The 23,879-nt window shown below is 42.1% G+C and overlaps 2 protein-coding genes across 4 annotated transcripts in view; one reads left to right on the top strand and one right to left on the bottom strand.

Moving 5' to 3' along the window:
• The window catches only part of peli3 (pellino E3 ubiquitin protein ligase family member 3), a 96,320-nt gene extending 89,148 nt beyond the window's left edge, over positions 1-7,172 (top strand). For both annotated transcript variants that reach the window (XM_030431911.1, XM_030431910.1), the window contains exons 6-7: positions 4,603-4,791; positions 6,355-7,172. In XM_030431911.1, coding sequence (XP_030287771.1) covers positions 4,603-4,791; positions 6,355-6,954 — 789 coding nt within the window. In that variant the 3' untranslated portion in view covers positions 6,955-7,172. The remainder of the gene's footprint in view (positions 1-4,602; positions 4,792-6,354) is intronic.
• Positions 7,173-10,177: 3,005 nt separating this feature from the next.
• Positions 10,178-23,879, bottom strand: part of rab1ba (zRAB1B, member RAS oncogene family a) — a 57,279-nt gene continuing 43,577 nt past the window's right edge. Inside the window, exons 4-6 of one of the 2 annotated variants that reach the window (XM_030430072.1) lie at positions 22,016-22,111; positions 17,077-17,208; positions 10,178-15,173 (exon numbers count right to left, since the gene is read on the bottom strand). In XM_030430072.1, coding sequence (XP_030285932.1) covers positions 14,979-15,173; positions 17,077-17,208; positions 22,016-22,111 — 423 coding nt within the window. In that variant the 3' untranslated portion in view covers positions 10,178-14,978. The remainder of the gene's footprint in view (positions 15,174-17,076; positions 17,209-22,015; positions 22,112-23,879) is intronic. The other variant, XM_030430073.1, reaches the window with a different exon arrangement.

Here is a 23,879-nt window from a genome sequence, read left to right as displayed (position 1 = left end):
GCCACAGCTCCGGACAGCCGCGTCAACAATGGAGGTGGAGAACATGGTCCATTCGGACTCAATGTCCCCAGCCTCCCTCGGGATCTGGTCAAAGCTCTCCCGGAGGTGGGAGTTAAAGATCTCCCTGGCAGAGGGTTCTGCCAGACGTTCCCAGCAGACCCTCACGATACGTTTGGGTCTGCCAGGTCTGTCCAGCTTCCTCCCCCGCCAGCGGATCCAACTCACCACCAGGTGATGATCAGTTGACAGCTCAGCCCCTCTCTTCACCCGAGTGTCCAAGACATACGGCCGGAGGTCAGATGACACGACCACAAAGTCGATCATTGATCTCCAGCCTAGGGTGTCCTGGTGCCACGTGCACATATGGACACCCTCATGCTTGAACATGGATGGACAAACTGTGACTAGCACAGAAGTCCAGTAACAAAACACCACTCGGGTTCAGATCGGGGAGGCCGTTCCTCCCAATCACACCCCTCCTTTCTTGCAGGTTGTAAATTATATATTGTTTGTTCTGTGAATCATCACTGTTCACGTCTGGTGAAGAGTCTGGCTGCCTGCTTCATGGGGAGGGGCAGACGCAGACCTGACGCCTATGCGTAAAGTTACGATAACAAGTGTATGAGGAAAACAATGCGGGCACACGGGGGTCTGGTTCGGGCCCGTTTCGGGCAGACAATTCATGCTGGTGTGTCGGGCTGCGTTGGGTTCGGGCTTAAAAACTTGCGGGCCGGGTCGGGTTGTAATTTTCAGGCCCGTTGAGAACTCTAACACACACCTTATTATATCATTATCTCGGGAAAACAAAGTTTCGTTATTTAAGATCTCAACAAAAATTATCCCGTTATCTCAGGAAAACAAATTAAATTAACTCGTTATCACAAGAAAAAAAAGTTTCGTTATCTCGAGATCTCGAGAAAATTATCTTGTTATCTCGGGAAAACGGAGGAAATTAACTCGTTATCACGGGAAAACGGAGGAAATAAAATGTATGAATGCATGGCTGTTTAGGGCTTCCGTACAGAACATACTACAAGTTAGTGCTTTGTTGATTAATTACTGAGGAGGATCAAATTTGAGGTCTATCTCTTTTCTTTCTAAGCTAGAATTTGATCAAAGGTTTAAATCAAAAATCTGATCTATTTGCTCAGAATTCTGAATTATGGCAACCCCTGGAAAATTGCTGGCCACCCCACTGGCCCCCCCAGTGCTCCCACCAGCGCTGGCTCAATAGGGAACTGTAATTTAAATCTCCACCTGTGGGGGTGCTAATGTGTGTCTGACGGGAAGTCTGCGCAAGTAGCAGAAGAAGAAACAACAACATTTTTGTGTTTTCTGAAATGTTTGTGTGTTTCTCAAACTTGAGGTAAATGTGTTGGATGCATTTTGACTTTTTAATGAAAAAGAGTCAAGGGGAATGCAATACACAGCCACAGACTGGAGCTGAATCTGAGTTGCCACAAGAAGGACCATTTTGGTGTGCCACCCTAAGATTTTCACTGGCCCCGTCTGGGCCCCCCTATGAAAATGTTCTGGGGGCGCCACTGCCCGCTGCCACAACATAAAAATGACAACCGGTTCTGCCAATACTCAACCCATTTAATTGGAAGTGCATTTTTAACAGTAACACCAAGCACGGCATTGATAGTAGTGGGGATCTTGTTTATTATGGCACCAAACGAGGGCGAGTCAACCGTGTTCAATCGAGCATTTCCTCTACAACATACCACACGACCAACTTCTTCAACTCTCCCACACTTACTTGCTACAAAGTCCAGCTTTTGTTGTTTGGGTGGTTGGGGGCCTCCTGCAGAAGTCGAGGCTGTGGCTTTGCTCGCAGCTCTCTGCTTAACACCACCTGGTGGGACTTGCTCTGTAAACTTAACTGTGCTGCGACTCCAAATGTTTCTTCAAATTTGACTTTTTTTTTTTAAGCCAGCACAGAGTGTACAACGAACCTTAATATTCTCATCTTTAGCTGAGATTATTCAAAATAATGACTGTATCTCTAGCTAGAAAATGTGCATCTCTCTCCTCCCTCCATTGTTGTTTGTGATTGTGTCGCTGCATGGTGTTACACGTGAGTTGACCTCATGCTGAAAAACGTGACTTGTCGCATACGTGACATTACTCCCCGAGACGCAAGAAGAAAGCAAAAATATATATTTCACTAAGGAAAATGACAAAAAATATAGAAACGCACAGTGACACTTTAATCTGATTACTGGTTTGGAAATATTAATTTAGATTACTTGTTACTGAAAAAAGTGGTCAGATTAGAGTAACGTTTTTACTGGCATCACTGCAGATGGATGAGCAGACATCACTGATAAATAATTCATGATTATGAAAGGTAAGACATTAACAGAATAAAACTTAAGATTTTCATTATAACGGTCCCTGTTTTTGATTGTGACCATGTTTTCAGCAATAGCATTTTAAGATATGTTTAACATTTTTGTGTTATAATGTTTAAAATCCACGACATCTTTGTTTGAGATGTGCACATACATTATACCAAATGTTTCTGACAATGTTATACCAGATAAATCAACAAGTTTACTCGAGGTAATGGTGCGCATTTCATTTGGAGAAAAGAAGGAAGTCAGCCAATGAGACTAAACATACTGTTAGTGAATCTTTAAAACATGACCTCATCCATAAATGTTTGTACATGTGTCACGTAGACAGATTTTCAGAAGCAGTGGTGGATGTTTAATGGTGTGTTCACTCCCAGCACAGAGAATGTCTGCCTTGCACTCCTCGCACAAGTTTAACAGCAGGATCATATGTGTTTTTTGCCACAAACAGCCAGATATCTATCAGCTGTAAATTAGTGAGCAACGCCATGCACCAAGGCTCAGTGTTTCAGACTTTCCCTGCTTCTTCCTGTAATAAGAACATCTCCCCTCCAGGTCCAGTCAGAGGTCAACATTACAGAACATAAACACCCGAGAAAAAAAAAAAAAAATGCACTTTTTAATCCGAAAAGTTACAATTTAATTCTTGAGCTCTCCTCCTGTCGGTTAACGGCTCAGAGAAGACCAGACTCTTTCTGTGACTCCGGATGTTGGTTCCACCAGAAGGTCTGGCTCTGCCGTCAACCCTCTCCTCCAGAGCTGGCTGGCTGATTTGGAGGCGTAAAGGACACTGCCACCCCCCACATTTTTAGATCAGTAGGCAAAGTATGAGGGAGACAAATATCTGAGACAACCACCATGTTATTTTGGAAAGGTAAACAAAGCTTTTGCCCAAAATTATATCCAAACACACACCTTTGACCCACAAATTACCTTGGTCGACTTGAAAATCACAAGCTAACACAGTCAAGTTTGGTGACAGTGTCAGGTTTTTAACTACACCATTACCTTGGCTTTCTGGACAAAATAATTCACACTGACTATATGATCGTAATATCTACATCTCGTCTCGTTCCTTTCCTCTACCCCCTTCATTAGGATTTTATGCAGCAGCAGTAGCCACACGGTGTGGTAGTAGCTAGCTGGCAACCTGCGTTGGGGTGCATTAGTGTCACCTACTGGTTCATCACAATAGACCCTGTTTGGTTTAAAGATCATTGTAACCCCAATGCAGTGAATAAATGTATACACATCCTCTGCATCGATTAATTTTAACATTTTAAGGGAAAACATATATTGTGATATAATTGATACCAATTAAAAACATCAATGGACAGTCAAACGAATATTAAAGCTTTGAAATATGTGGAAGCTTGCCACTATGTTATTTTGCTAGTACCTGCGAGCAACACAACATTAATGTATTACTACCTTATTAAGTGAACATGGTTAATATGTTAGCAAACATCTGTATAGACATCCAGCAGATATAGAGCAACATAGCATTCATTTGGAGCTCTTTAACTGCTAAACACTCTAGTACAGTACAGTATGCTCACCAGCTAGTCTCTCACTGTGTCTGTCTGCTGTTTGCTGCTGATTGGCTAGTGTTGTTGTTGTGTACCTGCCTGCTGCTGTTTGAAATTATGATGATGAGTATGTATTGTGAGACTGAACTAAAAAGCTAAACCCTAAAACAGAAACAGTGAGAAAGAGGCTTTAATTCTCTGTAGCTCTCATTCAACTCATTGTCATATACAGCAGTATTGATAAATGCCAGTGTGCTCATTTCTTTGCTGCAGCCCCTAAAAGAAATTTTTGCAGAACAAAATCTCCAGACTGCTGTTTTAACTGCCTTGGCCATTTAAGATCATTTTTAAAGATAAAACTACACATGCCAGAAATTTGCTGTTTCATTCTATGAGGGCTAATATGTGTTCACAACACATCTTTTCTCTCTCTAAGGGACAGGTTTATTCTTAGGCGTGGGTGCATTTCTGTGCATTAGTCAGTACAGTAGTCATTCTGTACTGAGCTAAATATAGCAGCAGAGAAATGCAACGGTGGCTGTTTTTTCTAACCAGCCACCTCTGACTTCCACCTCCACTATCATCCCTCTGTGCCTCTCTAGAATCATTCCCCTAAACTTTATGTCTGCCTGCTCTGCTTGTGTGTGTGTGTGTGTGTGTGTGTGTGTGTGTGTGTGTGTGTGTGTGTGCACGTGCCTGGGGGGGTCTCTCAGGAGCGAGCTGCCAAATGGAGGACGTCGGATGGCTTAATGGACGGCCTGACCACCAACGGGGTGCTGGTGATGCATCCGGCAGGGGAGTTTGTGTCTGAGCCGGCTCCGGGTGTTTGGCGGGAAATCTCAGTTTGTGGAAACGTCTTTGCCTTGAGGGAGACTCGCTCAGCCCAACAGAGGGGCAAACTGGTAAGATAAAGGGGGCTGATGAGAAAATGCCACCAATGTTCGCTTTGTGGTCAGTGATATGCAATTACAAAGACAGTTCAATGTAAGCAAGGGAGCACTGTCTTAAAGCTGCGGGACCCAGCTAAATTTAAAGTACCAACTAAATCAACAACTCTGTTAAGCAATATAGTCTTAAAAGGATACCCAGCACGACACTTACTCATTACTGCTGCTTTTTTTAAATGCATGGAAAGTTTGTTGACTTTACCCAAAACAAGGTTATAACCCACCTTGTTTGGTAATCCCCTGCATTAACACGATAGCCTCTTCTTCCATGCTTATAAGAAGTTGGCACCAAATCAACAACAGCCACAGATACTAGATGTTTTTTTTTAATATATGTATTTGATTTATGGAATGCTGCTGGGACGTTAAAAATATTTAAAACAAAACATACTTCTAGGATAACTTACCAACCCTAGCTTTAAAGAACTTTCTTTCTCAGGAAATGAGGGTGTGGTTGATAGTCATACATAGTCATTACCATTGAAGTCAGACTGCCAGTCGAACAAGATCAACAACACTAGCACAGATTAGCGATAGCATTGATAATAGCATGGATAACCAGTAGCATGAATGTTAGCAGGGACAGTGATAGTTGTCACTCAGACAGAAATACTTCTTGTGTATTGTGGAGCTGCAGAGTTTATTCATGTTCAAACTATAACCTGTATAGTACATTTACTGCCACTAGACAACTTCTCTGCTAAACTTCAATAACTAAAAGTTATCCATCAAATATATTTGGAAGTATGGCTCATCAGCATTGACAGGAAAGGAAATGTGAAATATCATGACAATATCAAAACACAGGAGAGGGGGGCTTTAATAAGCACTGTTGCATAACCCAGCTGTCCCATATACGGTATAACTTTCTGTAATATGGAAAACATTTGAGCTGTCTTAAAAAGAATAGTTTTTATGATTTATGGTTATGGTTTCTGGGGGTTTCAGCATTGACGGCTATGCCATTGTTAGATTTTATCATCTGGATTTGTTCAGATCATTAGATCACTGGTTTTATGTCCTGAAAACTGTCATTTACATTATAACATTATCCTTTGAAAGACAAAAGACAGGAGTATTTTTCATAGATTCTGTATTTTTTGTGTATATATATTATATATGTAACAGCAATCTGAGCGGGTGCGAAGGCAACTTTTTTGTCTCTCATTCAAACAAAAAAAATCTGTCTTTAATAATTGTACGTCAGCTACACTCCAAAGATAGACATGCTGCTGATGATGATGGCGTTATGAGGGAAAGCACTTAAACTAAATGGGTGTCAGCTGTCTGTCTAGTTGAGCACAGTGCCATCATGTGGTGGTTAGAAGGGGACTGTTGGAAGGTACCCTTGTACAGAGTGTATCAGCCCAGTGCAGAATGTTCCCAGTTTAACAGCTCCCTCCAGTATGTAAATAAATCAGCATTTCCTCTGTCCTGACAGCCCAGTTATGACAAATGATGTACCCTCTCTTCTCCTCTTTCCCCTGCTACATTTCTATCCCCTGTTCTCCTTTCAAGGTTGAAAATGAGTCAAACACCCTCCAGGACGGTTCTCTGATTGATCTGTGTGGGGCTACCCTGCTATGGAGGACCCCCGCCGGACTGCGCCACACTCCCACCCTCAAACAGCTGGAGTCCCTTCGCCAGGAGCTGAATGCAGCCCGACCCCAGTGTCCAGTGGGCTTCAACACCCTGGCATTCCCAAGTCTGGCTCAGCGTGAGATCGTTGACAAGAAGCAGCCCTGGGTCTACGTTAATTGCGGCCACGTACATGGCTACCATAACTGGGGCTACCGCAAGGAAAAGTGTCCCGCCGGCCCTGGGGGCACAGCACCAGCCAGCACCGGGGAGAGGGAGTGCCCCATGTGCCGGCGAGTGGGCCCCTATGTGCCGCTGTGGCTGGGCTGTGAGGGCGGATTGTACCTGGATGCTGGGCCACCCACTCACGCTTTCTGCCCCTGCGGCCATGTATGCTCAGAAAAAACAGTGGTGGGGTGGAGCCAGATCCCATTACCCCACGGCACCCATGCCTTCCACGCTGCCTGCCCCTTCTGTGGTACCTGGCTGACAGGAGAGCAGGGCCACATCAAACTCATCTTCCAGGGCCCCGTTGACTGAAGCTACTCAGAGGAAACTGAAGGTGGAGTGGACAGAGGTGAACCTGCTGGGTAAAGACTGTCACTGTGTGCAAAGACAAAAATGTGGACACTCAACTGTGGGATGAAAGAAGGAGAACAAGAAAAGGACTGTTAACATGATGCAATAGTAGATTGCCAAGCCTTCAAATAGAATATGAGGTGTACGGAGAGTATGTAAATAAATTGTGTTGAAATCAACATCTGTGGTGACCTTTTGTTGTACCTGCTGAGTCTCAGACTCAAGTGCATTTCTGATCATTCAGAGCACGATTCAGTCAGATTAAACATTGATATTAAATCAATGTTTAATCTGACTGAATCATATTGTAATTGCACAGTACAAGCTTCTAGAATTACATTTTCTATTTGTTGTTCTCTAAGCAACCAACACCATAAATAATTTATCTGCCCTAAATATTTATATATATATAGTACCTCTCTAACATTAATCATTTTTGATGTAGTTGTTCACACACGTCATTTTCTTGTCCAGTAATATTTTAGGTACACTCAAGTGGTTCAGACCTTGTCGAAGTAATGAAGCTGTGATCCTTAAAGTACCCGTGTAACCTCAACATTTTAGCATCATGGCTGCCCCACACATGTTCACACAAACTGACTACTCTGTGGTGAGCTGCAGACTCAACGGAGTGTCTCTGAGCCTTGCTCCCAGTTTGCAGCCCATTGTGCTAAAAATAACTTAAGGTCAACAAGCAGCTCCATGCCTGCCCACCAGGAGAGAGTGAGAGTGAGTGAGTGAGTGTGAGTGAGTGTGAGTGAGTGAGTGAGTGAGTGAGTGAGAGAGAGATAGGGAGAGAGGGTGAGGGAGAAGATAAGAACGCTAGGGCAGCTTTGTCATAAGGAGAGCTACACGTCACCTATTCAATACTGACTGCACAAACCGGAAACAAGTACCCCACAAGCATATTCCAATAGCTGCCCTGTAACACACATCTCTGATTCAACAGTCACAGATTTTTAGGTAAATAATGCATTTTGTATTGAATTAGAGCAGATATTTTTTGTATCTTATAATGCCTAATATCACTGCTGAAGAGGTTTCATTGCAAATAGGATGCAGAGAGCAGCTGTAATCCCACCAAGAGCTGCTGCAGGGTTTTCATATCAGAGCAAAAGTCTGAACAACAACTGGCGATGTCAAATTTGTCTTCATTTGCCTTTCCAGCTTTTCCAGTTGAAACAGTGATGAACTACAGCTGAGTTGCCTGCACCTACAGATGATCTGCCTGGTGTGTGCAGTTCTTTTAAAGGTCCACAGGGAGAGAAAGGGGGACTAATCAAGGAAGGCTGCAGTGTGGATGACAGGCAGCAGAGGAGATCTACAGTGTTAGCCTGGGAGATGGATCTTAGGGTTGTTAAAGGACTTGTTTCGGAAACTGCAACAGTGCAACACTAGCCCCAGAACATGTACTGGATGTATGTGTGTGTGTGTAACATCCCTTATGAAAAACATTATTAGGCAGTTGCAATTTTTGATATCAGTCAGTATGCCCAATAACCATATCCATCTATTCTACACTTTGGTCCAAAGACGGATATCTCAAGAGGCTGACAGTTGATCTATGATGCATGGCTGTGGTCGCTTGAAGATGGATCTCAATGTGTTGATGACCTCTGACACTTCCTCTAGCCCTGCCATCAGGACATAAATTTAACTCACTCACAAGAGTAAATTTAGTGGGACTTGACATCAAAGTCATGCAAGGCAGCAGCATCCCTTGCTGCCTGCTTTTCATGCTACCACCAGGAGTCTCCAAAATCTACAGATATTACACCGTCATTTCTCTGTTCAGGCTTCAAAATCAGTTTCAAAAACATAAAACTTAACAATCCAGGTAGCTTACATTTTAATTTCTACATATTGATTCTGTGAAAAGACAAATCCATAAGTGTTATCAAAAGTTGTTGTATTCAAAGTCAGTGGCAATTGATAACAATGTCATCAAAGCTTTAACACTGATGTAGTTTTGTAGAAGAAATTCAAACCGAGAATTTTAATATTTACAATATTAATGAGATAATAATACAAACTCAGAAATATGTACTTTCTCCATAAGTGAATAAACAAGCTGTTATCACAGGTAAATAAGGTCCCAGAACAATGTTTGAAGATAGAAAGGTGGCAGGGTTCACCACATACACGTTTGTTTATTCAGTTTATTCAGTCATGAAACAAAGATAGTTTATTTATTTAATTTGTTTTGGCAGAAAAAAATCATCCAATGAGGATCTCTCTTCTTTTTAATGTTCCTTTAACAAAACTACAGATTTCTAGTATTTTTTTTTTTTTTTTAATCTGGGCCATACATTTACGTTGGTGTGTGTAAATGAGTAATACTAACCAAACCTTTAAAAAAAAAGGATTGGTTGTTGCCTCATCTCAAAACCAAAACTCCTGTCTCAGTTGGCCTAAAGGATTATGTTGCAGCAATTGCAACTGTGTTACTGGTGTAAGACAATGATCACATGGTGTATTCTGTGTAACACAGTATGAATATGTATTTCTGTGTGTATAAATACAATATTAATAAATTATAACTGTTGTCACTGTACAGCGGAAGAGAAAATAGTGGAATGCACTCAAACAAGTGAGATGTGAGCTGCAGTACAGGCCTGTCAGGGAAAGATACCGATCTAATGTCTGTGGGTCAGACACCATGCCCTCACTTCTGTGAAAACAGTTTTTTTTAAGTATGAATTATTAGAAACGTAAAACATTTTTTATTTAACAATTTTAAATGGTATTTTCTTAAAATAACCTGGCCAATTAAGGATACAGTTCACCCAAAAATGACTTAAAATGCCCATAAAATGGCTACATTCAGCTCGTCCTGTGTAATCAAAGTCTCCAGAAGCACCGATATCATGTGTGTAGTTGAAAAGAGATTATTTAAGACAATGTGCGCTCGAGCTTCTGCAACAACTTCAGACAGTGTGTTGCTAATGCTCTTATCTTAGCAGCTAGATGAGAATGGCTCAAAAAAAAGCAGTGTAAATAATATCTTTTCAAATCAATTTACAATCTCTTTCTAGTGTTTCTACGATGTGTTGAGACACAGAAATCATAATTAAACAGAAACATTGATGCTCATATGACACCCACTGCAATCATTTCTTGTACAGTCCCTCAACATTCAAGAATCCATTGTATGGGTACTGTTAAGCATGATACCAACAACGTGTTGATGTTGATCTTTTTCATCATTTTATTATATATATATTTATAATATGTACAGAAAAAAAACATGATCAAACTCAGCAGGGAAACAGCACCAAAGTGAACAACCCAAACAGAAAAATGGTGACTGACAGGCAAACTCCTGCCCGGTGCTTTTTATTAACAAACAACACCTAGTGAGTGCCTTTATTAAGCCATTGAACAGCGATGAACACGTGTGCAAATGACATGGAAAATACCCCCTTTAACCCAAATGAATACAAAAAGTGAACTGAAGAAGAAAAGTCAAGTTTTGTTTCACCAGAATAACATTCATAAGCAAAAAGCCCCACCCTGCATCTGTTTAGCCCAACATCACAGTCCCCACTCAACCCAGTGTCCTCTCATACTTCGATGGACAAGACAACACAGTATAGTATTCAATGAACACATTAAATCAGTAGTATATCGAGACTTGTTGAAAGAAAGATTATAAAAAGGAACAGTCATCAAACCTCACAACATCCAGTATGTGTGTGTATGTGTGTGCGTAACTTCAGAGTTAAGTTTCCAATGATTGCTTGTTCGGCATCTACTCAAGTGAGACTGGCGTGATGCCGGGATGCCTACATGTGCCCCCCCCCCCCCACACACACACTGCTGTTTCCTTCCCTCCCCCTTAATGTCAGCTTCCAGTCCTGTACAGCAACTATAGCATTCCAGACCTGCTTAACAGGGCTGAAAATACAAGGCTAAAAATATATTTGTGTAAAAATTATGCCACCACACACACACAACTCACCTCAAAGTGATGCCAGTGTGATCACAAGTGCATCACTCTGATCACTCCAGGGTTGAAGCTTTCAATGATGAGGGCTGTTGTTCTCAACATAATGTGGACTCATCTATTTTCACTTTCCAGGAGCTGAAATTGCACTTTTGCAACTGCATGTTCTTTATGATGCCTCACCAGAGCCTGAGGCATTGTTGTACCTGAAATGCTGACATTTTTTCATGCAGACAGAGCCAGGGGTGTGACCAAAGGCTGGGTGAGATTCTTTTAGCTGAGTGGAGGTCGGCCAGGGAGGATCTTGAGGAATTCATTAAGCTGCAGTGACATAGTTGGCTGGAGGGGAGATATGGGAGTTCATATCCGGTCAGCAAACCTAGACCAGTCAGTCCCTGAACCTATAGATATCCCCAAACACAACACAAGCAAAGACAACAACATCAAAGATTACGAAGAAAGAAATTAGGAAAAATAAAAGAGTGTAATCTTGGAAGGCCTATTAATTCCCTAGTGCAGTATGTTAAACCTTTAAAGTGGGACTAGACATATACAGCAACATCACCAAAGTTTCCGATTCTTTGTAAAATAGGGTAAAAAGATGCAGCTCAGATTGATGCGGTCTCACTGATTTTTACAACAGTGGAGGGCCCCCTCTTTAAGGCAGGGGGATGCTCTTTTCTCACATTCTTTCAAGTTTCCCTGGAAATACAACTGGGACCTAACTCAGTGATGAGAAGCAAAGAGCCATTCAGAGCTTCACATCTACCCCTGATTTCACTGTTACTACATGCAGTCTGATACCGCTGCGTGTTTGTGTTGTTTCTGGAATATCATAATTAATATCGGTCTTAGACCATCACTGAGGAGAACAATCACATATGTACCGTCTTAGCTTTGCAATCCAGGAGAGAAAAGACAGGAAAAAAGTATTTTAGTTCCCTAAACCTAACCGAACAGCCACTAAACTATTAAGGCAGAAAATAATAGGTGAAAATTGTGTACAAATAAAAAGTACAATAACATGTCACATAAAACGAATCCTGGTCTCCTAAATCCTATACTCAAACTAGTCAGCCACAAGAATTACTCCAGACTTCATCACTGTTTAGAAAGTTGAAATGAGTCCAGGAGCAGGGATGTCACAAAATCAGATTTTCACAACACCATTACTGTAGCCAAAAGAGTTCACAATATCGACACAGCCTGTTGGCTCCTCCAACATGGTCACACACGCTGCTATCAGCTTGCTAGCTACTGTGCCTTCTTCTTCTCTTATCGGTTTTATGGCTGTTGGCACCAGTGTAATATATAAATATTTACTGTTTAAATATAATGATGATCATTGGTATCTGTATGTATTGCAACATCCCTATCCTGGAGCAATATTAATTATAATGTCTGAGGAACAACACCAACAAGGTGATATCAGCTGACAAACACATCTTAAACTCAAGGGGCATTTACTATCCTTTACCAGAGTGTTAACACACTATTCATGAGCAGATTGAGTGGGCTCAGTTGTCGTTACCTGACTGAAGTGCTATATTTTGGTGGTACATGTTGGAGAAAGATAGTAACCCTTTTCTCTCTTTAAGGATGTTCTTTGATGACTGACAGCAAAACCAATGCAGCTGAATGTTCCAAAAAAAAGCCAGCAAGTGGACAGATCAAAACTTTGCACTTTGTGTTCATGATTTTGCGAGTGTTATGGTTTCTTACATGGTATCTGTGCCAAAATTACGGTATCCCATTAAGGATATTGTTTGGAGATCAATCATTAGTGTCCATGTCCACAGGATTATGGACCTGTCCTGAGTAATGTAGAAATACCTGTATACTGACACTTTAGTGCTCCATTTTGTGACACATGTGTCATCCTTCCTTTTACAGTTCAGTCCTTTACAGTATTTACTAAAGCATCTGATAAGGGGCCAGAAATGCACAGGGACATAAAAGAAATACATGTGAGAATCAAGTGTCCAAAATAGACTATGTTTGACAAGCAGGCCGATCTGAGGGAAAGAACAGCAGCTTTTGTTAGACCCACCCCCACAGTCAACAGACACACCCACACCAAATTTCTACCTCAGCTTCATCGGCAAACAAGCGGGAATAGAACATGACATTCTAAAACCCACCTGTCACGTACAGAACATGAGTTTAAGTTAACTGCACAAGTCATCTCTATCTCAATTATCAATGAGAAAATCAAAAAAATAAAAGCAAAACAATAAAACAGTAATTGTAAGATCATTGCAGAATATTTCAAATTCTTTCCATCAGAGTCACTCCCCTTCATTTCTGTCATGCCTCATCATCTGTGTGCAGTGTTATCTGCTCTTGGATTATAATGTTTAGTGTCATTAGAGGATGTCAATGTGCTAAATGTAACAGCATTTTGACACATTGATTCCTTTACATATGAAATTCATCTTTTGAAGACTGAAAAAGAAACACTAACAGCATATATTGCAGTTGTACCTCCACTTCCTCCTGCGCAGCTATGATGTCTACATGTGAAAGCAACTGAGCTTCCTGCTTCTTTTCTACCTCCAGTGTTGAGCCAGGACTTTGGTTTAAGAATCCCTCGATTAATGCTTCTGTCAGAACTAATTACAAATTGTCTGTATGTGATCTCATTATTGTTTAAGACAAGAGGCCCAGTCAAATCTGCATTTATGACAGCAACATTTTGAGCCACCATCAACTAATTTTGATCGAACTGTTGGAAATTAAACCTGCATGAAAATGTTCCTAAATTTAACTTTGGAGTGATTTTTGACATGCAATCTTTGGAGCTCTGCCTTTTGAGAGAAAAAGAGAGGGAAAGTCCAAAGTGTATCATATCATATCATATCATATCATATCATATTAGCTATATTGTACCATCCAAAAGTACATGGTACAGTGGTTGTCATCTCTTGAGAAAACTGTGTTAACTAGTAACCAAGCTAGCTGGCTTGCTAACAGTAACTGGTTAGATGTGAGCTAACCAGTTCCAGTGGCTTGCCATCCAGCCCCACAAGCAAAAACACTAACCAGCTTCAAAGAATGCAAAATTAATTTTGCTTTGCCTCTTTCTGATGTGAGCAGTCATGAAAGGCTTCAGAGAGCTTATGGTGGAACTGAGGAGCTGCACCTGAACATTTTTGGGATTTATTAAAGATAATGATTCATACTTTATGCAGCAATTGGCTACATGTGAAGGGTCATAAAAGCAAGTTCTGTTTTTTTTCTTTCTACAAGCAACTGCTTCCATGATCTGTATACAGTACCTCCTAGTTTGTTTGAAGCATTTAGAGACCATAAAGGTGTGTACAGTAAGGAGAAATCCCCTTTGCTTTCTGTCTGAGCACACCTAAAGAGAGCGACAGCCGAAGCTGAGGGAGAGGACGGATGGAGGGAGAGGAGGCTCAGTGAAGGGGCTTTCCCTGGATCATCGTCAATAAATTGCAGTGATGAGTTACTTTTAGCAGGCTGCTGCTGTTCAGTAACATTTCCAACAGTGTATGTAGCATCTACAGTGTGTCACGCAGGTGTGTGTGTTTGTGTGTGTGTGTGTGTGTGTGTGTGTGTGTGTGTGTGTGTGTGTGTGTGTGTGTGTGTGTGTGTGTGTGTGTGTCTCTTGATAAGCTCACTGATCCAAACCTTATCTTCCACTACCTCCATTCCCCTCTAAACCAATATTAATATTTCCGGCATCTATCCTCTTGGCTGAAAGTAGCAGTAGCCTTGGTGGACAATTCTGTCCCCTCTTCACAGACTGGTTGCTTTCCACTTTCTGCTGTTTGGTGGGTGTACAGGCCTGAATTAACCCTTGCAGAGTTCTTAACACTCTTATAGTTTACTCCTCTACTTGGCCAACCATCGCTGGATCACCAGGCAGGCCAACAGAGGGGGAGTCAGCGAGCTGGGTGTGGGGTACCGGGTGTCATGGAGGACTGGTGGGGTGTATAAGTGACAGAGATGATGAAAGGGAACACAGAAGGGGAAGATAGTGGAGGTGATGGTTGGGACGGCTAGAGTGAGGGGTCCTTTAACAGCAGCCACCTCCAGACTGCCTGACAGGGGTGCTCTCAATTTTTAAGTTGGGCTTGTCGCCACCTGCTGTGGCCCCAGGGCCCATGCGCTTCTTGATCTCCGCAGCCATGGTCATGAAAGCCTGCTCTACATTGGTGGCATTCTTAGCGCTCGTTTCCAGGAAGGGGATGGCCAAAGAGTCAGCAAACTCCTGCAAGAAAAGAAGGAGGAAACACTGGTTTAAGAATTTAAATCTCAAGTCAGTATCAGTTTGTTGACAGTGTGTTGTCTGCCCTTGATACAATATGCAGTTATTAACATACTACATCTTATGTCTGCTTCCCAGTGGTGGAATGTAACTAAGTACATTTACTCAACTACAAATTTAAGGTCCTTGTGCTTTACTGCAGTATTTCCATATTATGCAACTTAATACTTCTACTCCACCAAATTTCAGAGGCAGATGTAGCAGATGTATGTTGTACTTTTTACTCCACTGACAGCTTTAGTTACTAGTAGGGCTGTAATCTCCTAGTCGGTTTAATGGTCGATACGTTCTGACTCGACCAAAATTCTGATTTTTGGTGTGTTAATTACATGTTACTATGGTAGTGCGTAAACATGCAGCGGGTCCTCTCCATCCCAATGCTGTGTGTCCTGCATATGGCATATTTGACTTCATCAGGAGGAAAGTACCAAGTGCTAATGGGGGTGTTTTCAGAGCACCTTCAGAACCCCCCCCCCCCCTTGTTTTAACTATTTTGGATTAGCCCAACCCACTACAGACAAACAGATTGAAGAATGTAATAAAAGGCCTAGGTCTGGTGCTTTGTTAAATATTTATTTATTTTGCATTTCATTTACAGTCATTCCTATTCTACCAAGTCAAAGACATAGCAGTGTGGCAGCATTTTACAAAAATGGAAATGTAAGGGTCCTGCAATGAGCTGGCGACTCATCCAGGGTGTACCCTGGCCTTTGCTCATAGAGTTAACTGGATCTGGCCCCATAAACCCCCGCGACCCCTTGAAAAAAGGGGGATAAAAGCGGTAACATCCCCACAACCCTCACAGAAAAGGCGGAGGAAAACGAAATGAAACGAAAAAAAGTTGAAAGCAAAGTTTGCAAGCAACAGTTTGTATATCACAGCCCAACTACAAACATGGCATATCACCTAAAAACAGTAAGCTGACTTGTCTGCGTTAGGTTGCTCCGTCCGTTTTCAGTATATATATATATTTTTTTTTCTTAAAGTGGACTTGCCTTTTGTGTTTAAGAGTAAAAGTTTGGGGTTAATAGTTCATGTCTCAGCCACGAAGCTGAGCTCCTGTGTTCAGTCTCGCTCTGTGCGAGGACACACACAGAGCAAAATGATAGTGTCTGTCAATTATTATAACATGACAAAAACAATTGGCTAAATATTTCTCAACAGTTCTTGTGCTGATATCACTAGTTGACATAGTATATTTTCGGAAATCATGGGCTATGATATTGCGCAGATACACGTGATGCAAAACGCTGTCAGAGACAGACTCAAGTGTGTTTATTAATCAATTCATTTGAATTAATTAATTTCAGTGCAAAATAATGGGGTAAAAATGATTTAATCTAAAACAAATAGACTACTAGTCTTTATGTTTATTTTTAATTAATTAAGCGGAAGGCTACCAACAATCCCCCCCCCCCCCACACACACAAATCAGTCGATTTTTGTCGACATTTCAAAACAGGCTTTTTTTCTGACACCATGACCATGAGATCTGCAGTTCTCACAGGACAGCCACACTACAAACATAGGATGATTTTATAGAACAGGCGGCGTTGCTGTAGGTTAAACCAGTCAACAGCATATAAAGTAATTACAATAAGCTCAAACCTTAAACAACTGAACAGCAGTGAAATGCAACATACACATTAATGCAGCAGTAATAACAACTCTACAATGAGATATAATAGGAACACACTGACAGGGAACATTTTACTGCACTGTAAGAACTTTTAGTTGTGATACAATATGGTATACCTAAGTGGCAGGTAATTATTGTTTAACAGTATCGGTTGCATCCTTAATGAATTCCCCATGTTGTTACTTTATGCACGGGAAGCAGCCATACCTTGGCTGTTGTGTAGTCCACTACTTTCTTCGTGGTCAGGTCACACTTGTTGCCCACCAGAAGCTTGTTCACATTTTCGCTAGCGTAGCGGTCGATTTCCTGGAGCCACTGCTTAACATTGTTGTATGACTCCTGCACAATGACAAAGAGGATATCAGCATGACAAACACCTGATATAAGTTGGTTTACAGGTTTTCTGACACCCCTGTCACTGGGCATTGAGAGCAGGATTCCAAAAAGAGAAGAATTCCTCTGAAATCCTGAAATACAGTTGGAGGAAACATAAGATTATGACAAACACCTGCACATTTATGGAATTAGATTTGTGCCAAAAGAAACAAACAAAACTTCTTAAATGTCAAACAAAAACAGGAATTTGAGAGAACATAAAACTCATTTCAAAAATAAAACTTAGAAATTGCAATCAAATAATTTGTCAAATAGTGTAAAATATTGGTCTTTTACTCTTCTAATAATGCATTATGTTGTTTACGGTTCCCTCTGCTGGTCTCTCTCCGCTCAGACTTTTGCGCTGACTCTCAGCTTTGCGCTCTCTCTGCAGCTCTTTCTCGTTTGCGCTCCCTGACTTTTTGTTTGCAGTTTTGGCACAAACCTCTCGGGTAGGCGGGCCTTTTCAGCAGAGCGTCCCCATTGGCTAGTTAGATTTTGACTGACACAGCTCAGTACCTATGTGTAGATAGCTAGCGCGCTAAACGACCCCAGCTTTAAAACGGAGAGAAGAAGAGATGACGACGACAATGAAGACCAACACTAACAACCCACAACAAGAAAAACAAGTGAAATGTAAGTAGTTATGACATACATATATTGTTCTTCATTGTCGTTGTCGTCCTTGTCATCTTCTTCTTCTCTCCGTTTTAAAGCCAGGGTCATTTAGCGCGCTAGCTATCTACACATAGGTACTGAGCTGTGTCAGTCAACATCTAATTAGCCAATGGGGACGCTCTGCTGAAAAGGCCCGCCCACCCGAGAGGTTTGTGCATTCTGATACAACCTTTTAAAGACATCAAATGTTTAATACTTTTTGAGACTGTATCAAGAAAATTCAGATTGATAATAAGGCAATATAAGATAGCCAATTTTCTAAATTCATCATTGTGCCTTAATGCACCATTCTAAACGCCGGAATCACATTCAAATGCATACAATGATAAGCTCTATATATCATCCTGGGACCAGAGAAACTGTTCTGATCTGATTGTCTGTTCAGGTATTTCAATTTATGACATGAACAGAAATGCAATTTATCAATGGTTCACTATGTTACCATGGCGCCGTACTAGGTGGCAGCCTGTTGCAGCAGCTCCTGTGGGTTTCCAAACTTTTTGTAGTTTTTTTTTGTAGTTTTTTGAATTTCTGTTTAGATTATTGTTGTGAGTTAAGACAACTCTTCTCCGGTGAGCGTGAGGGGATGGACACTTTCCTTTTTTGAACTTTTGGGGCACTGTTGCTGCACTTTTTTGTGATGTTTTTGCTAACCCTAGCAACGGAGGGTCAGGAGCGCATCACTGAGCGCATTGTTTACACACGCGACCAGCTGATTGCGCTGTGTAAACCTGCACTGCTGCCTGGAGCCAGGCCTGAGGTCCTGAAGGAGCTGCGGAGGAGACGCCGTGGCTGCAGAGCCGGAGTGAAACGGAGGGTGAAGAGGAGGAGACACAGACCGGCTGTACCGGCGATCGTCATGGGGAACGTGAGGTCTCTGGGGAACAAGACGGACGAGCTCGCCGCACTGATAAAGGCTCAGAGGGAATATCGTGAGTGCAGTGTGTTGTGTTTCACGGAGACATGGCTTCACTCGCACATCCCGGACCACAGCGTGGCGATTCCCGGCTTCAGCACTGTTCGGGCGGACAGGGACGTGTCAAGCAGCGGAAAGAAGAAAGGAGGAGGGATTGCACTGTACGTGAGTGAGAGGTGGTGTAATCCCAGACATGTTCATGTGAAGAAACGTATCTGTACCCCGGACATTGAACTGTTGACTGTGGGGATGAGGCCTTATTATTTGCCCCGGGAATTCACGTCCGCCATCATTATCGGTGTGTACGTTCCTCCTTCAGCTGATGCAGCGCTGGCCTGTGACGTCATCCACTCCGCTGTTGCCCAGATACAGACGCAGCATCCTAACGCATTTATTGTCATCACTGGGGATTTTAATCATGTCTCACTGGACAAAACCCTTCCAACATTTCACCAGTATGTTGACTGCCCCACCAGAGACTGTAACACACTGGATCTGTTGTATGCAAATGCTAAGGATGCATACAGTCCCACAGCCCTCCCCCCTCTTGGAAGATCTGACCACAACCTGGTTCTGCTGACCCCTAAGTATATCCCCCTTGTTCAGCGGCAGACTGTCCACACTAGGAGCGTGAGGAGGTGGACTCAGGAGGCTGCTGACGCACTACAGGACTGCTTTGAGTCGACAGACTGGGATGCACTTGTTGAGCCACATGGAGAGGATCTCAACAGCATGACCGACTGCATCACAGAATACATCAGGTTCTGTGAACACACCACCATGCCAACCCTGGACTGTACGCTGCTTCCCTAATAATAAGCCATGGATCACCAATGACCTGAAAGCCCTTCTTAACAAGAAGAAGAGGGCGTTCAGGTCTGGAGACAGGGAAGAACTGAGGAGAGTGCAGCATGAACTCAGGGATATGCTGAGGGCCTGTAAAGACGCCTACAGGAGGAAGCTGGAGGCCAAACTCCAGCAGAACAATGTGAGGGATGTGTGGACTGGTATGAAGCAGATCACTGGGTGTAAGGTGAGCGGCAGACAGTCATCGGGCAGCCTGGAGAGGGCAAACGAGCTGAACAGATTCTTCAATAGGTTCAGCTCACAGCCTTCTGTCGTCTCCCTGACACCTCCAGACCCCCACACACCCTCACTGCCCCAAATGCTTCCTCCCCTCCTCCCTCACTCCTTTGATGTGAGCTCTCCTGTGCAGCACCTCTCCTCCTCGTCCTCCTCCTCCTCCTCCACCTCTTCCTCCACCAGCAGCCTCCCCCGCATGACTGTGACTGCAGGCCAGGTTAGGAGACAGCTGGAGAGACTCCACCAGCAGAAGGCTCCAGGCCCTGACGGTATCAGCCCCAGGATCCTGAAGACATGTGCCAGCCAGCTGTCTCCTGTCCTACAACACCTCTACAACCTGAGCCTGGGTCAGGAGAGAATACCGGTGCTTTGGAAGACTTCCTGCCTGGTTCCTGTTCCAAAGAAGTCGACAGCATCAGACCTCAATGACTATCGACCAGTAGCCCTCACATCTTACGTCATGAAGGTGCTGGAGAGACTGGTTTTGGCCAACCTGAGGCCGCAGGTGAGAGCCCTGCTAGACCCTCTGCAATTTGCTTACCAGCCCCACTTGGGAGTTGATGACGCTGTCATCTACCTGCTGCAACGAGCCCATTCGCACCTGGATGGTGGAGGAGGCACTGTGAGAATCACATTCTTTGATTTCTCTAGTGCTTTTAACACCATTTAGCCACTGCTACTGGGGGAGAAGCTGCGGGTGATGGGTGTAGACGACACAATGATCTCCTGGATTACTGACTACCTGACAGGCAGGCCACAGTTTGTCCGTATGGGCAGTGTTCTGTCTGATGCGGTGGTTAGTGATACAGGAGCTCCACAGGGGACTGTGCTGTCTCCTTTCCTGTTCACCTTATACACCACTGACTTTCAGTACAACACTGGGTCGTGTCACCTGCAAAACTTTTCTGACGACTCGGCTGTTGTTGGGTGTATCAGTGAGGGACAGGAGGAGGAGTACAGGGCACTGGTAGACAACTTTGTGGAGTGGACTGGACAGAATCACCTGCGGCTGAACATCAGCAAGACCAGAGAGATGGTGATAGATTTCAGGAAGAAGAGGAAGACGGCTTTCCAACCTCTGTGCATTCTGGGAAGGGATGTGGAGGCGGTGGAGGATTACAAGTACCTGGGTGTTACCATCAACCACAGACTGGACTGGAGATCTAACACTGAAGCTGTGTACAAGAAGGGGATGAGCAGACTTTACTTCCTGAGGAAGCTGAGATCCTTCAACGTGTGCAGCAAGATGTTGGAGATCTTTTATCAGTCTGTGGTGGCCAGTGTACTTTTCTTTGCTGTGGTTTGTTGGGGAAGCAGCATTGGAGCCAGTGACACCAACAGACTCAACAAACTGATCAGGAGGGCTGCCTCTGTGATTGGCTGCAAACAGGACACTCTGGAGGCTGTGGTGGAGAGGAGGACACTGAAAAAACTGTTATCCATCATGGATAATCCTCTCCACCCTCTCCAACTCACACTGGTCAGACAGCGGAGCACCTTCTCCGGAAGGCTGCTTCAGCTTCGCTGTCGTAGCAATAGATACAGGAAATCTTTCCTGCCACAATCCATCACTTTATACAATAACTCTCTCACCTCTGCCTGACAGAGAACTCTGGTCTCTCTACTGTTTTTTTGTATATATTATTATTGTTATAGCATATTTTGCATATTTTGTTTTGTTGTATATATTATCATTGTTTATAGCACACTGTGCACTGTATATATACACTATGTTTATATTGGATTCTATTTATGTTATGTACGAAGTGTTTTATTTGCTGACCCACTACTGCTGTAACAAAATAATTTCCCAGTCTGGGATCATTAAAGTAATTCTATCTATCTATCTATCTATCTATCTATCTATCTATCTATCTATCTATCTATCTATCTATCTATGAATGATTATGTTCCCATGAAAAGCTGTACAATACTAACTCCACATTCACAAGATCAATCTCAAACAGGGTTTGGTAGTGACCCTCGTTACATTTTGAGTACTGAATTCATACACAGCAAAGTAACAAAACAATGCCATAATAAGCGTCAGACTACTTTCCCACTCTGACAAATCAGTCTAGACTGCTGACCCACCTGATCTGTCACGTCATAAACAACTATGATGCCGTGGGCTCCGCGGTAGTAGCTGGAAGTGATGGTCCGAAACCTTTCTTGACCTGCAGTGTCCCACTAGACACAGACAGAGATTAAACAAAATAACAGCAAAGGAGAAAAGATTAGAAATCCAAACACTGAAATACAATATAACAATTCTCTCCTTAAAACTCCTGTGAAAAAATCGTATGTATTGTTTGTGTGGAATTCAAGAGTTAATGAAACCAATGCAGAATAGAGCAATAGGTGGAGGTCAGAAGTACAATGAAAACATATACATAGGTGTGATTGGCAAAGGACAAAAAAGCAGGAAAATGTACAGCTCCACTATGTCTCTCTACATTTATTTTTGTCCCATTGTTGGCTTCAGCTAAACTGTAAGCAGCGGTACTCTGAGTCAGTAACCTAACAACACTAGGGAAAAATTTGAAAAATAACCCTGTAAATGGTGACTACTGGTGAGATTTTTGAAAAAAAATTCATTTTCAGAATTTCAGAATCTAAGACATGAGACAAAATAGTGTAGAAGTTGACATTGATGCTTCAAAACATGTTAACCTCTAGAGCATTAAAGAACTTTTTTACCATTATTTTCTTTATAATTATATCAGAATCAGAATCAGAAATACTTTAATAATCCCAGGGGGAAATTATTTTTGTTACACACTCCAGATTAGGGATGTAACGGTTACCGGTGTCACGGTAAACCACAGTGAACCACTTATTAACTCTAGATTTCACTTTTTAAAGTCGACCTAATAATTCCCCAAACATTGATGCAGAGCTGCAGTGAGGAGGATTTGACACAAACACTTACTGGGTGGACTGAGTTAGTGAATACAAACTGATTGAGATGACTGACTTTCATCTCAGCTCTGTTCACCTGAGCAGCGTCTACATGTGGCTCAGCAGACATTTGACCAATCAGACTGACCAAGTCCACTGACAACAGACGAGCAGGCAGACAGAGAGACAGACAGCCAATATATAAGTAATATCAGAAATATATAATACTTGTGGATTATATGTAGAATAGACTATATATAAAGAATAATATAAAATGGTGAATATAACATGTGTCTAGATAGAGATAAGAGCCAAAATAGAGTATTCATAATTCATTTAACAACAATAATCCTTTTTGTTTTGATCTAAAAAATTATCCAACCTGTTCCTCACAAAAGTGATGTGATCTAAATTATGAGTTTTGTGATCTGTTGGTTGCACCCTTAGTATTAAGTAACAATGACAGCAATAATTAATAATGACATTTTCTATTAATTTTTTTCACAGAGAGGGTCTGCTGGCCAATCGAGTGCTAATGCCACTACAACTCATTCTACCTCTGTAACGCAGACATTAAAGGACATGTTTCAAAAACAGGCTGCTTACGTGCCCTCATCAAAAAAAGCCAATTACCTATTTTGCACAGTTTTGATACATTCTTTTATAATTATTTAATGTTGATTTTGCAGTTTTTTGTTAAGGTTTTGGATTTGGACAATTTGAATAAATACAAATATATTTAAATATAAATCTTGATGAAATTATTTCAATTTATCATTTTTTTTTTCAACATTTTGAAGACATTTCAAAAAATACCGTGGTATACCGATAACCGTGATATTTTTGGTCACTATTACCGCGGTGTGAAATTTTCATACCGTTACATCCCTACTCCAGATATACAAACAAAATATATTATACAAGCAACATATATTAAGAACAAAATATAAATATATATATATATACATATATATACATATACATACATATACATATATATATACAGTCGTCCTCAAAATTATTCATACCCTTGCTAAATGTTGTGATTTTTTATTTT

Source organism: Sparus aurata, chromosome 10, assembly GCF_900880675.1.
Source record: "Sparus aurata chromosome 10, fSpaAur1.1, whole genome shotgun sequence".
NCBI classification, from domain to species: domain Eukaryota; kingdom Metazoa; phylum Chordata; class Actinopteri; order Spariformes; family Sparidae; genus Sparus; species Sparus aurata.
This window is presented reverse-complemented; position numbering and strand designations above follow the sequence as displayed.